Consider the following 17,944-nt stretch of genomic DNA (forward strand, 5'->3'; position numbering starts at 1 on the left):
TTTATAACAAACATTTATATTTGCTGATCAAAGTGCACCATTTTATTTGGGCAGTTGCAAGCAATGCTGTCTGTTATTCTAAATACAGAATGAACAACGCTCGCATACTTCAGAACAGGATGTCTGATCATGCAAGCTCAGTGTAACTATTTACTTGAAGTAAAAGAAACCGCTTAATTATAGGCACCATAGTCTTGAAAAGAGAAGCCATCTTTTGTTATAGCCCTCTGATTATTTTGCGCATTTGATGGTGCTACATAGCCTTCCCGGTTTGGTGCCTTTTGATAATTACTTACTTACTTTTGTTATAGCCCTAACTGACTTGAGCTATTATTTTGAATGTGTGATTTGATAATAAACACAAGTTAGATTTGTATTCTCACCCATCAAGCAATGTTTAAATGTTTGTAGGTAGGGGGCTTGCAGAAATTCCTCTTCAACCCTGTCCCGTTCTTTGAGGTGGAAGGAGTGACATGCTCGACTCGTCCAAAGAGGAATGGAGAGCAACTTCTGAGACTTGACGTTTTGGGGCCAGTGGAGGGTGGCGATTTGTCTTGGGGGTGGGCATCCCATCCCATCCCATCCCCTCCCCCACATAAATTGAAACAAGTTTATTGAGGTAAAAAAACAATCAAAGGGATGAGGTAGCTCAAGCTATCCTCACCTATGTAAAAGAACAATGTATTGTATCTATTCAGGACCACCCACAAGAGGGGGCTACTCGTGGAGGATGGTTGTCCAACCAACAAGAAAAGGGAAGGGGGGGGGGGGGTCTTTGCACCGGTGTGGGGAAAATGATGCAGAGGCCGGTAGGAGCTGCCTCACATGGGCCAACGTGAATTCTTTTTCATTTATTCTCTGCCCTCTTGCATGTGAAGGAAACTCCAATGGGGCAGATTTATCTTGGAATGAAACTGTTTGCTGTAAGAAGTGCTGTATTGAGACTGGAAAATCCTGTACAAATAAAAGAATGCTGGTTAATAATAAACCAAATGGGATAAAAACCCATATTTGTGAAATTTATGTAAGGAATTTACTTTCATATACTCCAGAGTGCTTTGTCAAAGTCTGTGCGTGTGCTTAGGAAGAGACTTGCATCTCGACGTTTAAGTTTACACGACGAGACGCAAGTCTCGTCCTAATCACACGCCCAGACTTTGACAAAGCACTGTCTTAGACTAAATTACTTGTATAACTTTCACACAAATGTAGATTTTTATCCTACGTAATGTCTGAGAAGACATTACTATTACAGTACTTTATAAACCAAATTATAATGTTCATAAATATGCATCAGTAATAATGTATTTAGCGATACCTTGGCTTACGAGTGCCCCTCTTTGTGAACTTTTCAGATTACAAGCCCAATGTCTTCGTAAAATCCAAATCGGGTTACGAACTTTGCCGATACGTGTATGGCCAACATAGCGCATGGTGGTACGGCAACTGCGCCTCTTTTACCAGTGCCTACCGTCTAGGGACTATCGTGCCTAAATTCTTTAAGAATTTGTGTTTGAGATTTTTTGGGTATTTGAACATGTTATATATCTTGCCAAGGATCCCAAGAAATCCGGTGGTAAGGTTCAAGCCAAGAAAACACACGAGCCTAACCATAGATCATTCGTAAACGTGGAAATGGTACATGGGTTGTTGATGAGGCTGCTGAGGAAATTTCTTCAGGAGAGGCGGCAGTACAGAATGTCCCTTCTCGACAATTAGAAAGTAGTGTAGACTGTGGGAAGAAATGGAAACTTTTGTTGAAACGACTCGCCCAGTGCAAGATGTAGGAGGCTGTTGTCTTAACCTTTTTAATGACACTGCCTCACTACAGACAAGTTCTACAACGTAGGGAAAAACGATCTTCTATGGATAGATTTTTATTGAGAAAATAAAGCAGTGATCCACAAGCAGGGCCTAGTGGTATGCAGGCAAAAAGTGAGTGTACCCCAGAGAAGTCATCACTGCCTGATGTTATAATGGAAGGGGATTAAAGATTTGGGTGAATTAAGTATAAAATTTACTTTAAAGTTAATAAATTCCACACTCCCAAGCAATTAATTTACATTATTTCTTATGGGGAAAATTCACTTCGGTTTACAAATTTTCAGCTCGTGTATTCTCTGGGAACAGATTAAATTCGTAAGCTGAGGTACCGCTGTACATAATTCTTAGTTTATATAAATATATAGGAAACGTATCTTAGTGAGGTACAGTATACTCTTAAGGCCACTAGATGCAATACACACTCCCTTTTAGTCTTGGTAATTTTCTTGATACTGGCCGATATCAGATCACATTCATAGGAACTTTACAGCTTAAAGAGTCGGGACAATGAAGCTGGCAAGCACACAAGTGAATTAAGTGCATATCATGACTAAGTTGGCAGTGATGGACCTGTTTGCATAATTACAACCTTGAGTAATATATTTGTATTTATTTAAAGGCTCAATCCCTTTTCCTGTGTGTGTTGTCATTTTCTTTGAGTTTACGAGGTGTGGTGACGTAGAGGAGATCGAAGAGCCACTCTGGAAAATGGACAGCGGCTATCAACTTGAAGAAGTAGTAGGTGTCGAGTACCCGATAACGAGCCCTGGGGAACCTCTGCATCAGTGCCTCGGTCATCGCCTGCAGCACAGGGGTCATGTCGTCGTGCTGGAAGGAGACTGCCATTACTACTACTACTCAATTATGGTACAGTACTCCATATTGCAAGGTGTCAGCATTTGGAAATACAATTTCTTCGAAATACTGCCATAAGATGAGAATTTTCATAGCCTATGAATTTTGTATCTTGGTAAGTCTTATTCTTTAAAACAAATTGCATGTTTCTAATCCTAGAATGTTTGTCATTTAGGAAATACAAATAGAATGTTTACATCTTTTCTTTATTTATATACAAGAAGGTACATAAAGTTGAGAGTACATAATATCGGTGTTAAAGTATTACATTCTTGCAAAGCCACTACAGTAATGTGCATAGAATTTCGGGCAGATCCATGATCTAACTCGTAAAAGTATTAATAAGTACACTGTAGCAGAATTTGAGTTCAGCATAATTGATATCGCCACATACAATACCTAAATACATAACTACACACAATGAGTTTGGAGCACAAGGTTGGAAAAAGAGATGAAATTGGGAACTTTTCTGTGGAGAGCCCCTTCGGCTCCCTGGAGCTATACCGGGCTGATGTGTACATATATTAGACCGTGACAAGTCAATCGAAGGAGTCCTAGGCCTACCGGGGACCAGAGCCAGAACCTGGCCCCCTCAAAAAAGGCACGAGGAGCAATGGCCTAGAGACGCCCCCTTGTAATTGGAAGCAGTCTGTCTGCCATCTACCAGGTCAGGCACCCAGAAAGGTGGGAAAAACTACTACTGGTCAAAAATTGCAAACCAAAAGCCGAACTAGCAAACAGAATTCCATCAAAAACAAGGAAACAAACATGACGTCACCACAACCGCCGCGCATCCGTCTGTGCAACCCCTCCTTCCCCTCCCTGGGAGGGGGATGTGGAGGGTCCCAGACCTCCACGACGGCAACTCTCCTCAGTTCAGAGGTTGAGTATCAAAAATGCAAACAAAAACACCGACCGGAGGGAGGGATGAAGGGATGCCTCTGGGTCTCGGCCAGAAAATGGGGTTTCATTACATTCAACGCTAGTTTCCTGTGGAGAGCCCCTTTGGCTTCCCGGAGCTATCTAACCAAACATAAGAAGAAAAGGGACTTACCTGGGAGGCGGTCATCACTTGCTCATCAACTTGAAGTCAAAACAACTGGCGAAGTCCCAAGCTGCTGCCTTGTTGCACCCCTACAGTTAAGTGTTAGTGGGGGAGGTTGTCATTGATGACTACATATTAGTGTCATTAATATATGATCGAATATACTTTTAGTACAGAGCAAGGCTTCAGATTCCATAACAATGAATTTTAAGCAAGAGGTAGAAAACTCTTGGAACAATAGAGCATACTTTTGACTATAAGGAAAAGAAAGTAATGGTTCAACTCTCTAAATCTCCGGTGCGCCCCCCATTTGGATTATTGTATCCAGGCATGGCGACCTCGTCTTCAGAAGGACACGGCTGCTCTAGAGAAAGTGCAATACCAGGCAACAAAAGTCATTCCAGAGCCAAATCATCTCTCGTATCAGGAACAGTTGAGTGCCACCGGGCTAACACAACTGCACTGCAAGCCAGACAGACCTCGTTAAAACTTTTAAAATACTGAACAAGTTGTAACACAAACAAGGAGCAACGGTTTTAAGCTCAACAAGCCACAATGTAGGACTGAGAACAGGAGATGCCTTTTCACCCACAGAGTTAACCCATGGAACCGCCTACCCGCCGAACCCGTAAATGCCAAAACTGTTAAGTTTTAAAATCTACCTGGAAAAGATCATAAAGGCAAATGATGAACCTTCGACAAGCCGCCAGCTTCCTGTCCTCGTTGAGGCCCCTAGGGCCATCATTAACTCGTTAAAAACCAAAGTTGGGAACATCAGTGAAATACCATCTATGGTATACAAGTGCTGCCCATGCCCTTGCACCACCCATAGCTCTGCTATTTAACAAATCTCCAGTGTCATACATTCCCTGATATCCTTAAAAAAGAACGAGTAACACCAGTTCATAAAGGAGGCGATACGGCAGACCTAAACAATTAAAGACCCATATCAAATCTACCTATACAGTATTATTACCTGGTTGATACCTGGTTGATGGGGTTCTGGGAGTTGTTCTACTCCCCAAGCCCGGCCCGAGGCCAGGCTTGACTTGTGAGAGTTTAGTCCACTAGGCTGTTGCTTGGAGCGGCCCGCAGGCCCACATACCCACCACAGCCCGGTTGGTCCGGCACTCCTTGGAGGAAACAATCTAGTTTCCTCTTGAAGATGTCCACGGTTGTTCCGGCAATAATTCTTATACTCACTGGGAGGATGTTGAACAACTGCGGACCTCTGATGTTTATTCAGTGTTCTCTAGTTGTGCCTATAGCACCCCTGCTCTTCACTGGTTCTATTCTGCATTTTCTTCCATATCGTTCACTCCAGTACGTTGTTATTATACTGTGTAGATTTTATTAATATCAGCTTGAAGTTTTTCAATGTCTTCAGCCGAGGTAATTTTCATACAGTACTGATTTTTGGATCTGCAAAGGATGATACGAAGCTGTGACTTGTATTTTTGTCTGTCTGATATGAGAATAAGGGAAAGCAGCGGTGCAAGGACTGTACCCTGAGGTACAGAGTAAACGTAGAGTCGTTTGTAAATATTTTTTCTAATATTTTTTATAATATCTGTATATTGTATTTGATATTGTTCTGTAATTGTTTGTCAGCTGTATTGCCTCCTTTAGAACTGGAGTTACATTTGCATTTTTAAGGTTATCAGGAAAAGTATGACATTAGAGATTTGTTGAATAGTAGAAGACAATGGTGGCACAATGAGCTATAGTTGGTCTTTTTATACCAACTATGGTATATATAGGGGTCCCAGTAGTACAGTTGGGTTCGTTCTCGACGTACAATTGAGAATTCTGGATTCTAATCCCAGGTAGAACAGAAATGGTTGGGCACATTTCCTTTTGTCTAATGCTTCTGTTCACCCAGCAGTAAGTAGGTACTCAGGAGTTAGTCAGCTTGTTGTGGGGTTGCATCCTGGGTGGGGTTCAGTAATTCGACCTTGGGGGGAGGGGACCTCGATATAAGCCTAACGTGTATGAATGTACTCTGGCTTTCTGTCCCCCGACACAATGAATTATAGTAATAATTATATACTTTTATATAATATAGTTGATATTTCTTTAATGTTCCCAGCTTTAGATTTAAGTACAGTACAGTAAGTGAATTATGGATATTATGTCTGTCGGTGTGACTGACAGAAGTAGTAGTGTTAAGGTAGCGCCGCCGGTGAGATACATAGTAACACGTGTCTGGCTCTGGGATTTTTCTAGCAAGGTTAGGACCAATTGATGAAAAGCTATTAAATTTAGTTGGTGTTTCCAAGTCTGTTGCAAATGTGTAATCATCCTTGGAGTATTTTATCTGAATTTACCAGAGGACCATTAACATACTAGTGGCCTCAATGAGAACAGGAAGCTGGTGGCTTGTCAAAGGTTTCCCAATTTGTCCTGATTTATTCCATCTAGATTTTAAAGTTCAACAAAGTTTGGCATTTGTGGGTTGGCGGTTCCATGGGGTTTTAACCCTGTGGGTGAAAAAGCATCCATTTTCAGTCCTACATTGTGGCTTGTTGAGCTTGAAAATATTGCTCATTGTTTGTGTTACATCTGACCTTTTGAAGAAATTGTCTGGACCAGCATTTATTCAAGTCATCTGTCAGTGGTGTGAACACAAATGCGAGAGAAACACATGTTTATATACTAAATATAATCACTAACCTTTTGTTCTCAATAAAAGATTAAACAATGCCAAAACTAATACATGGTCACTAACCCCACTCTTAGAATTTGCCTTGAAACCTTTAATGACTGAATCAAAGTAGTCTTTCCCATAGTCAGTCTGAACATCTTCATCCATGGCTGCCCACATCTTCTTCATCTGTGCCTCAACGTGCTCCTCTGTGGCGATGTTGGTAGCTGCAAGTAGTAACCAACATTTAGCACTTAGAAATTCAAATGATAGTGACTAAATGTGTGTTCCCTCACTTCACTTATTCCCATCTTGTCATTGTGAATATTGTGTAACATTGTGTAAAGAGTGCATCTGGTATTCACCAGGATGTTGGTTCATATCCCAGTACTGCTCTTACCGATTTTCTTGTTGTGTATACATTTGATTTCGGTTTTGTTATTACTGTTCTTCTGAGGGGTTCTTGAAATACAAAATAACTTGGGTGAATATACATTGGCAGAGGGGTGTCTGTAATCCATATAAGATGAGGTGTTCACCAGTGAAGGGTACTGGGTAGTCTTGCCCAGCATGCTCATTGAACTGGGCTGTAGTGGATATGTGGGCCTGTGGGTCACTTCAAGCTCTCAAGTCAAGCCTGGCCTCGGGCCGGGCTTGGGGAGTAGAACTACTCCCAGAACCCTCATAAGGGTATTAAGCAGGTCGGCTGGAGAACTAGGTATTGGGTAAACTGGCAGCTGTCTGTGTCTTATAGATTGCAGGATGTACCCAAATGCAAGCTGATTGATGATTAGTTGGATGAAAGTGTTTGATATTAAGTACTTTAGCTATGTAAAATCTCAAATTGTCATTGTATATGTTAAAAATTTTGGCATTGCAGGTCAGGATGTCAATGGTTTCAAAGTACAGTATTTAGAAGTGATGTGATCTTTGAGCATTTTTTAGTGTGCATTGTCAGGCTGTTGTTACTGTGGCTGAGAGTACCAAAGTGGGTATGCAAAGGAATAGACGACGTTTGCCTCTTTCAAAGCATTCCATAGATTTGTAGCTCTTGTACGATAATATGATAGATGAAATTACTAGTGTAGATTTTACTTTGCCTCAGATCTACAAAGTTTAGTTGAAATCCTTGGTTATCTTGAGATGATTTCGGGGTTTTAGTGTCCCCGCAGCCCGGTCCTCAACCAGGCCTCCACCCCCAGGAAGCAGCCCGTGACAGCTGACTAACACCCAGATACCTATTTTACTGCTAGGTAACAGGGGCATAGGGTGAAAGAAACTCTGCCCATTGTTTGTCGCCGGCGCCTGGGATCGAACCCAGGACCACATGATCACAAGTCCAGCGTGCTGTCCGCTCGGCCAACCGGCTCCTTAGTATTGGTGTATTGTGATAATACACATGCCAAAGCCGAAAGTTATTTGGCATTTATGCCAAAGCCATAAATGCCAAAACCCTTTTGAATGTTAAAATCCAGCTAGAAAAAATCAGGGCAAATGGGGGGAACCTTTGACAAGCCGCCAGCTTCCTGTCCTCTCTGAGGCCACTAGTGTGTTAGTGACCCTTGGGTAAATTCAGGTAAATATCACACACACACATCTAACTTTCAACATTCAACTTGCACTTAAGTACGTTCTACCATCTATAGACAGTACCTGAATAGACCTGAGGGCCACTGACACTAGTGACCTCGATGAAGAGGGGAGGCCAGCGGCTTGTCAAATGTCCCCCATTTTCCTTGATAATCTTTTCCAGTTGGATTTTGAAATTCAACAGAGCCTTGGCATTTATGGCTTCAGCAGGTAGGCGGTTCCATGGGTTAATAACCCAGTAGGTGAAAAAGCATCTACTGTTCTCATTGTGGCTTGAGTGGTTTGTAATATTCTCATCTGTCATTGATGTATTTGACAAAAAGGGGTTGGCCCCAATATGGACCCCTGTGGTATCCCACTTACCACATTTCTCCAATCAGATTCATTCTCATTTAGCACCACTTTGTTTTCTTTGTTTTAACCAGTTTTATTCATTCTATTATTCTTCCATTTGTTCCATGTCCCTGTAATTTCCTTGCCAGTCTTTCATGTGGTACCTTGTGAAAGGCTTTAGCAGAATCCATGTATACTACATCCACCAGAAGGGCCTTGTCTGAGTAGCTGGTTACCATTTTCAAAAATGTGAGCAGGTTTGTAAGGCAGGATGTATTTTTAACAAACCAATGTGTTGATTTTACAAGATTGTTCACTGAAAGATGGTGAATGATTCCCTCCCTTAGTATTCTCTCCATGAGCTTATAGATGTGTGATGTCAAGCTAATTGGACAATAGTTCTTCGCTGTGCTCTCTCTGCCTTTTTTGAAAATAGGGGTGACATTTGCCTATTTCCAGTCTAGGGGGACTATCCCTTGGTCCAGAGATTTTGTGAAAAGTAATTTCAATGGAAGGAACAGTTCTTCTGACAGTTCCTTTATGACTTTAGATTGTATTCCATCCAGACCTGGGGCTTTAAAGTCTTTTAGTTTGTCAGTGTTCTTCCTGATTATATTGTATGTTATGGTTACATTCCTAAATTCATTCCCTTCACCTCCTTGAAACATTTGTGTGGATGATGGGATGTCATCTAAACTTTCTAGTGTGAAAACTGATGTAAAATATTCACTTAGTGTTTGCTGCCCTTTTGTCGTCCATTATAGGTTGGTTAGTCTCGTCTTTTACAGGTCCTACCGAGTCCTTAGTTTTGGTTTTATAGTACTTCTTATGTAGGCATAGGACGATTTTGGATCTTTCTTTGTTTTGGGCAGGTTCTCTTTTGTAGTTCCTTTTGGCTGATCTGATTTATTGGGTGGCAGAGTTTAATGCCCCTTTATATATTTCGTGGTCAACGATGTTCGTCATGGATTTATACGTTCTCCAGTAGTTCCTCTTGGTTATCAATGCCTGTTTTACTGCCCGAGTTATCCATATAGTTTCCTTTCATTTCTGATCCGTGTTCTGTGGTCCATAGTTCCATGATGACCCTCTTAAAGTTTTGCCAAGATGCTTCCATGTCATGTTCACCTATTAGCTCACTCCAGGAGATATTTTGTAGTTCCTCTCTCATTTCTTGATAGTCATCTTGATGGTAATGTAGAAATTCTTCGTCTTGAGCTTTTGTGGATTTCTGTATTTGTAGTTCATCTTAAAATATGATCATACAACAGGGTGAGCTTTTCCCCTACCTGAATTTGATCAATCGATCAATAACCTTTTTTTTTGTTAGCACAAAATCTAGTATGCTGTTGCCTCGTGTGGGCTCTAAAACATGCTGTATGATAGTCTTGAACCAGATCAAGAAATTGTTCTCCCTCTGCATGTGATGTTAGATTTACCCAATCTATTGTCTCATGGTTAAAATCCCCCATTATTAGGGTTTGGGTTTTTGATGCTGCTATGATCACATTACCCCCTCCTCGTTCAGCTCGTTGATGCCGTGAGGTGGGCTTAGTGGGCGGCTGCCACAGTGTGATGCTCCTTGGGACAGTCCTCTGTCCTTTTGTGGCCTTGCACTCCTGCTGCTGTCTTATCTAATTGTGCCGGATCGCTTTTCCTTTTCCTTCTGTTTTGTTTTTCTCCCCCCTCTTCTCCTATCTGCTTGTCGTTTCCTGCCGACCTTTTGCGTGTTTTGGTTATTCCTTTGGACTACTTCTATTTTGACGCCCGGGTGCTTGAGGAGGCATACTCTTGCACCCGTAGAACTGTAGTACCCAACGTCTCGAGCGAGGGGAACCTTTTATTGTCAATCCCCCTTTCGTCACTGAACCCGATCTCGATGGACTGACGGTTCTTGAGGTGGCGTTTGTGGGGCGTATACTCACGACGCACCCCTAGGAAGCTCTGGCATGATCGGCGATAGCTTCTTGTTGGGTGTCCTACCTCTAATTGTGGCTCCATGGTGGGTGTGGGGGCACATTCGTGAATGAATATTTATGGTTCGTGCCTATGTTGTGTTCTGTTCCTCCTTTACCTTCTCAGGCTTGTGGGGTTGGTGACCAAGCCCCCGAGTCGATTCGTGTTGAAAGACCGGGCTCTGTAGCCTCCGCTGCATTGGGCCCCGACCTTGCTCCTCCTTTGGCCTCTCTGACTACTCTCCTTGGCTCCCCTCCCTCTTCTGTGGTTGAGTCGAGCCCCAAGCCCCCAGTGGTGACTACCTCGTCCCCTGGCACGGCTCCATCTCTAGTTGTAACTACTGTGCTACTTTTCCGTAACTACTTTTCACCCCTCTCTGGGGGTTCTCAACGCCGTCCTCGACACGGCCGCACTCACTCGATTCCTTCCCGTTCTGATGTCTATCAAGCCTTGTTTGGTCCCGTTTCGTGGGCCAAATACTTTGATCTCCTCCCTCTTGATTCTGCGCCTCCTGACGATTTCTCCCTCCATCGACATCTTGTTGATTCCGTGGATGCGTCTGTTACCTTCAACCCCACTCGTCTCGGTACACATGTCGTTGCTGCTGCTTCTCAGGATGCAGCTTCCAGCTTGGCTGCCTTATCCTGCCTTGGCGAGACCCTTGTTCAGGTCTCAAAGAACGCTCGGTTGAATACCAGTGTTGGCACTATTCTCCTCCCGCCCCATGTTGCGACCGGTGTTCGGAATCTGCAGGACTGCCACGATGATATTCGGCATATCCTTGATGCCCAAGGCCATTCTGTCCTCCGGGTTGACACGTTTACTCGTCCCCCTCGTGGTCGTCACCGTCAACCCCTTCGGGTTGTGAAGATTACCTTTGATGGTAGGACCCTTCCACCCTCTTGTCATTCTTGCTGGTGCCAGGTGCTCTGTCCAGGAGTACATTCTTTCTCCTAGGCTCTGTAACAAGTGCTGGAGGTTTGGGCATGGTGCCCTCCGCTGCTCTGGGACTCTGTCCTTTGTGTGGTGGCGAAGGTCACTCTAAGTCGGAGTGCACTTCTCCCCAGACTCGCTGCCTCAACTGCGGTGAGGCCCATTCTACCTTCTCCCGTGCGTGTATCCATTACAAGCTTGAGGCAGCCGTCCTCACCTTGAAGCACCAGGAGCGTTAATCTTTTCCTGAGGCGAGGCGCCAGGTTTGCTGGCTCCTGCCTTATGCTAACGTCTCTTATGCTCGCGTGTTGCGCTCTTCCTCTCCTCGTCCTTCCCACCTTCCTCAGATAACCGTTTCCAGGCCTTGGACCCTGATACGCCCACTGCCCCCTCCTCTGTTCCTTTGAGTTCTGTCCCGAAGGATCCCCCTCCTGGTCCTCTGTCTGGGGTTCCCCTTCTTTCTACCCGGTCTGTCATGTCTCCTGTGTCTTCTTCCTCGTCTCCCTCCGATCCTCCTTCCCATCCTTCTCCATCTATTGACACTCCCCGCCGCCTGTCGGTGCGGGCTGATGTCCATCGCTCTCCTAACGGCCGTTGTGTGTGCTCTCGTTCAGCTTCTCCTGTTGAGACACTGGAATCCGTTGCCCAGTACGTAGTTGCTGTGACACCGGTCTCTTTAAGTCAGAAGCGTAAGCTTGGCTCCTCTCCTTCCTCCCCGGCGGGTAAGAAGGCTTCGCTCTCTTCCTCGGCCCCTACTACTGAATCTATTGCTCGTATCTTTGTGGGGAAATGGTACACTATTTGTTCCATTTATCTCCCCCTGAGTGTCCCGCTTTCTCTTCCTGATCTGAAACACTTACTGGACTCCTTGCCGGAGCCTGTGCTCCTGCTAGGTGATTTCAATTGTCGTCATTCCCTTTGGGGTGATGTTCTGACGAACACCCGGGGTCGCCTTCTTGAGCCGTTTATCCTCTCTTCTTCCCTGTCTCTTCTGAATTCTGGTGAGCCCATACATTTGGACTCTCGTACTCGCACCCTTTCCTGTCTTGATCTTTCTCTTTGCTCTTCTTCTCTTTACTTAGATTTCACGTGGCAGGTTCTTGATGACCTCCATGGCAGTGATCATTTCCCCATCCTTGTTACCTTTTTCTCTTTTCGCCCTTCCCTCTCCTTCCCTAGGTGGCAGTTTGCAAAAGCGGACTGGACCCTATTTACCCTCAGTGCTGCTCTCTGACCTCTCCCTTCTACCTCTCCCTTGCTCTCTCCTCCTTTTTCATGACACTGTCTTCAACGCTGCCCTCCGCTCTATTCCTCGCTCTTCCTCTCGGGGTCCACGGAAGTGCATTCCCTGGTGGAATGGAGACTGTGCTCGGACTGTCCGCTGTAAGCGTGCAGCCTGGAAGAGACACTGTCGTCGGCAGACGGCCGATTCTTTTCTTTTCTTTCGGAAAGCGAGTGCAGTGGCCCATAGGGCCATCCGTACGGCTAAACATAAGATGTTGGGCATCCTATGTCTCCACCATTACGTTCAAAACTCCTCTGCCACAGATCTGGAAGCGTATCCGCAAGATAGCGGGTAAGTTCGTTCCCGATGTTTCACCGGTCCTTCACCTCCGTGGTACTCTTGTGGCGGACCCGTTGCAGGTCGCTACTGAACTGGGTTCCCACTTTTCTTCTGTTAGCTCTGGTCTTCATCTTCCCCAATCTTTCCTTCTTCGTAAACCTGTCCTTTAGATTTCTGCACTCGTCTTCGACTTCCCTATAACGATCTCTTCTCTCTCTCTGAACTTCGTTCTGCCCTGGCCCTCTGCGGTTCTACGGCGGCGGGCTCTGATGGTATTCATTATGAGATGCTTCGCCATCTCCCTCCGTGCACATCTCAGTATTTACCGAGTCTGTATAATCGGATCTGGGAGTTGTCGTTTGTCCCCGAGGACTGGCTCGATGCCGTTGTCCTCCCTGTTCGCAAACCAGGGTCTCTGGGAACATCCCCTAAGGACTTTCGCCCTATTACATGTAATAGGACCCATTATCACCACAGCAGAAATAAATATCTCTTTGATATCCCCAGAGTTAAACTTAATCTGTGTAAACACTCTATGCAAATAAAGGGACCCAGTTTATGGAACTCACTCCCTATTGAATTGAAAAGCTGTCCAACTTTTACATCATTCAAAATCAATACTAAAAAGTACCTAATTTCATCTTCATAGTTTTTCACCTTTTGCCTGAAAATTGTACTGTATCTATTGCTACCCAATCTCCCAACCTTTATGTTCCCAATTTGAACATCTTTACCATTGTGATCATTGCTGTCTTCTTATATGTGCTGCCAATCTGTTGTATGGTGTTTATTAATCTTGTTTATCCGTATCTATTGCTACCCAGTCTCCCAATCTTTATGTACCCAATCTGAGCATCTTTACCATTGTGATCATTGCTGTCTTATATGTGCTGTCAATCTGCTGTATGGTGTCTATTAATCTTGTTTAAATTACCAATCAAGCTGTCAATGTAATCAATCAGAGCTTTAATATAACAATGTGCTTTAATATACTTACTAAGCTCTCTCATCTCATTTTTCTCTTGCAATGTATTTGTTATCATTTATCAATTCTGATAGAAATTACCTACTTAAAATTATCTGTTAGATTAAGGACCTGCCCGAAATGCTGTGCGTACTAGTGGCTTTACAAGATTGTAAATACTGTACTATTCAATGTATTCTCACAAACCCAATGTACCTTCTTGTATATATATAAATAAATAAATAAATAAATAAATTACCTAACAAGTTGTCTGCAAACTCTTTGAACGTATGGTTAACATTCGTCTGATGTGGTTCCTGGAACACCATCACCACCTCTTCTCTTCTCAATTTGGTTTCCGCAAGTGCCGCAGCACGACAGATGTCCTGGTGATCTTGGAGGTCTATATTCGTACTGCTTTTGCTGCGAAGACCTCCGTTGTTGCCGTCCTTTTTGACCTGGAAAAGGCTTACAACACCACTTGGTGATATCATATTCTATCCCAGCTTCATTCTTTTGGCCTTCGTGGTCATCTCCCTCTCTTTCTCCGCAGCTTCATCTCTCGTCATTCCTTTCGGGTGCGGCTTGGTACCGCTCTCTCTGCCTCTTTTCAGCAATACGAAGGTGTGCCCTAGGGTAGTGTTCTGAGCACTACTCTTTTTCTGGTTGCCCTCAATGGTCTTCTTTCCTCTCTTCCTTCAGGCGTCTTCGCCTCTCCTTCAACGCCGGCTTCAACTTGCGATTGATACCGTGTCGTCTTGGGCCACCGATCATGGCTTCAAGTTCTCTACTACTAAGACTTGTGCCATGACTTTTACTCGGAAACGGGTTGTTCTTCGTCCCTCTTTGTCACTTTATGGTCATCCCCTTGAGTACAGTACAACGATTCCGCGAAGCTTTTGGGGTTATTCCTTGACACTCGTTTGTCTTGGTTTCCCCATATCTCTTACCTCCGTGTTGAGTGCTCTAAGGCCCTTACCCTCCTTCGGGTATTGTCCCAAACTTCTTGGGGAGTGGATAGGCGCACTTTCCTTGCTTTACATTCCTCTCTTGTCCTGTCTTAAGCTCGATTATGGTTGCCCTGCTTACTCGTCTGCTTCTCCTACTCTTCGCCGTCTTAATGCTTTGCACCATACTGGGTTGCGCCTCAGTTCTGGTGCCTTTCGTTCGACTCCCGTCCTTGGCTTGTATGTTGACACTGGCTTCCTGTCTCTCCAGGACCGCCGTGATCGCTACTGTCTTCGCTATCTTGCGCGGTCCTTACAACATCCTTTCTCTCGCCTCTGTCATGCTTTAACTTTTACCCCTCCTGCGGTTCCTGTTCATCTTCACCACCTCCCTCTTTCTGTCCGGTTATCTCACTTACAGGATTCTCTTTCCGTTCGTGTTTCTAATGTTTCCCCTCGTGTTGTTCCTTCTTTGCCCCCGTGGAGAGTCCCCCTTCCGCAGTGTTGTACATCCTTGACCTGCATCACTAAAGCATTTACCCCTCCTACGGTTCTAAAATGCCTTTTCCTTGAGCACTTTTCTTCTCACTCCCGTTCCGTTTCTGTCTTCACCGATGGGTCTAAGTCTGCGGACGGTGTTGGCTACTCTGTTGTTTTTCCTGATTGCACTTATTTGTGTCGCTTACCTCCGGAGACTAGCATCTTTACAGCGGAACTTTATGCTATTCTCTATGCTCTTCGTCTCCTGTTTTCTCGTTGCCAGTCTTCCTTTGTAGTTGTTGTTGACTCGCGTAATGCCCTCATGGCTCTCGGGTCCTTTATTCCGGTTCATCCAGTAGTTGTCGAGATCCAGCATTGGCTGTTTCTTGTTCACAGTAAATTTAAGTCGGTTGAGTTTTGTTGGGTTCCCAGCCATATTGGTGTGTCTTTAAATGAGCGTGCAGATGCTGCCACCATGGAAGCTGTCCGCTCTTGTCCCATCTCTCTTAAAGGTATTCCATATTCCGACTTTTACCCGGTTATCCATTCCTCCATCCTTACCTGTTGGCAGGCTTCTTGGTCGTCTGTTACTGGTAACAAACTACGTACTCTTAAATGTTGTTTCCTCGTGGCCGTCCTCCTACCACCGTAACCGGCGATGGGAAACAGCTCTGGCGAAGTTGCGTATTGGCCATACTCGCTTAACCCATGGTCACTTGATGGAGCGCCACCCTGCTCCTTATTGTCCTAATTGCATTGTCCCTCTTACGGTCGTGCATGTCCTTCTTGAATGTCCTGACTTCCAGGACGAGCATGTATCTTGCTTTCCGACCGCCCCTCCCGGTCGCCTGTCCCTCAATAGAATTCTTGGTGACTCGGATACTTTTGATATCGTTCGCCTTATGCGTTTTTGTTCTCGTATTGGCATCCTTGGTGATATTTAGCACCCTCTGATTATTTTGCGCATTTGATGGTGCTACATAGCCTTCCCGGTTTGGTGCCTTCTTTTGATAATTACTTAGCGCCCTCTGATTATTCCACACATTTGATGGTGCTACATAGCCTTCCTGGTTTCGTGCCTTCTTTTGATAATTACTTACTTTCTTCATCAATCTGCTGCAAGGTACTTTTAATTTGATAGTTGTGAAGTAGATTGTTATGCCCCACATGAAATGGTCTTGCATTTTTCGGTATTAAAAAGCATATGCTAGTTTTCTGACCATTTGTGGAGTTCATGCTTAGATCTCTACAGATCAAGACAGAACTATCAGGTTACAATACAGCTGCAGCCCTAGACGACCAATGAGAATACAGGGCAAGATTACTGTCTCCATGACTGGGTGACATTTCATCTTGCATATATTTTTAGGTATTTCAGGTAAATTCTGGAAAATAGGTGCCCAGTGCAGTAATGTACTTGAGACAGTTTGAAGACATATATATATATATATATATATATATATATATATATATATATGTATATGTATATATATGTGTGTGTGTGTATAATATTTTTTTAGTGTCGGTAGACAGTGTTAGAGGAGAGTATCTCACCGGCAGTAAAGTTAGCAGGTTCCACCAAGGAGACTGTCACGCCCCATGCCTTCATCTCCTGCCTGTGGAGAAAGCACATCATCAGCATCGCTGACACCATTATTAAGGCGTCGATATGAGAGGGTGCGAACAAGCCAACATAAATTACATGGAAAAATGAATTACACTATCCAGGTCAACACACTTTTAGAGCAGGAAGATCGTCTGTCAAAAGTACTTGATCACGATCAAGTGTATTGTGTGTTACCCCCCCCTCCCCCCAATTTGAGTATTTAAGTTATGCAACTTCACCAGTGTAATTACTCCCATAAATTTATATTGTAGTTATTAGGGTAACCTCAAATTTTGCTACAATGTACCTATTAATAATCTTACCTTAATTTGTTAGCTTAAAGATCTGCCCAAAACGCTGTACTGTGTGCGTGTTAGTGGCTTTGCAAGAATGTAAAATCGATATGTATTCTCAAAACCCAATATCCCTTGTATATAAATAAACAAACTCCAAAATGACAAGAAATCCAAAGGAGGAATTCATGGTTTAATCACTGATGTAAAGTGGCAAAGCAACTAAGCACAAGGGCGTGGAAAAACTACAGGAATAACAAGGGCACCAAAGAGCAGAGGAAGATGCCAAAAGGCTAGGAATAAGTACACTAGCTCAAAGTGAGCAGAGAGACAGTATATAAATGACAGCAAATAAAGCAAAGACCCAACTCAAATCACTTCACAGCCACATCACGAGGAAAACTATAGTGAACGAACAGGTAATGACTGAGAATGGGGCAGACAGGTTTACTGAGAACGACAATGGGTGTGTGAGGAACTCTCTGCGAGATTCCAGAAGGTCTTCACAAAAGAACAGGGAGAGTTCCAGAACTAAGGGAGAGGGTTACTTAACCAGGCACCACTGGATTGACAAGAGCAGCATATGCTGAGTGTGTATGTAACAAGTGCTATTGGCCCAGATGGAATCTCACCATGGATGCTAAAAGACTGAGCAGAAGCACTATCCATAGTACATATCAAGTCACTAGTAACAGGAGAATTACCAAAAAATTGGAAGACCGCTAATGTAGTCCCACAACCTATCCTCGGGGAGGAGTTCTGCTTAAGGAAATGTATTAGGAATAACTACATAATTTGTGCTATTATCTACTCTCTCTCTCTATGGTTAGCTTAGGTTAAGGTTACCTAAGGTTAAGGTTTGGTTTCATTACATTTGGTTACGTTAATACGACGTATCCTTGATAATGTG

The 17,944-nt window shown here is 43.9% G+C and overlaps 1 protein-coding gene across 3 annotated transcripts in view; it reads right to left on the minus strand.

Moving 5' to 3' along the window:
- Positions 1-568: 568 nt before the first annotated feature.
- The window catches only part of LOC123764256 (D-beta-hydroxybutyrate dehydrogenase, mitochondrial), a 65,120-nt gene continuing 47,744 nt past the window's right edge, over positions 569-17,944 (minus strand). For 2 of the 3 annotated variants that reach the window (XM_069315759.1, XM_045751800.2), the window contains exons 7-9: positions 16,690-16,751; positions 6,453-6,595; positions 569-2,652 (exon numbers count right to left, since the gene is read on the minus strand). In XM_069315759.1, the coding sequence (XP_069171860.1) occupies positions 2,446-2,652; positions 6,453-6,595; positions 16,690-16,751 (412 nt within the window). In that variant the 3' untranslated portion in view covers positions 569-2,445. The remainder of the gene's footprint in view (positions 2,653-6,452; positions 6,596-16,689; positions 16,752-17,944) is intronic. The other variant, XM_045751801.2, reaches the window with a different exon arrangement.

The sequence above is a fragment of the Procambarus clarkii genome, chromosome 82 (genome assembly GCF_040958095.1).
Source record: "Procambarus clarkii isolate CNS0578487 chromosome 82, FALCON_Pclarkii_2.0, whole genome shotgun sequence".
Lineage (NCBI taxonomy): Eukaryota > Metazoa > Arthropoda > Malacostraca > Decapoda > Cambaridae > Procambarus > Procambarus clarkii.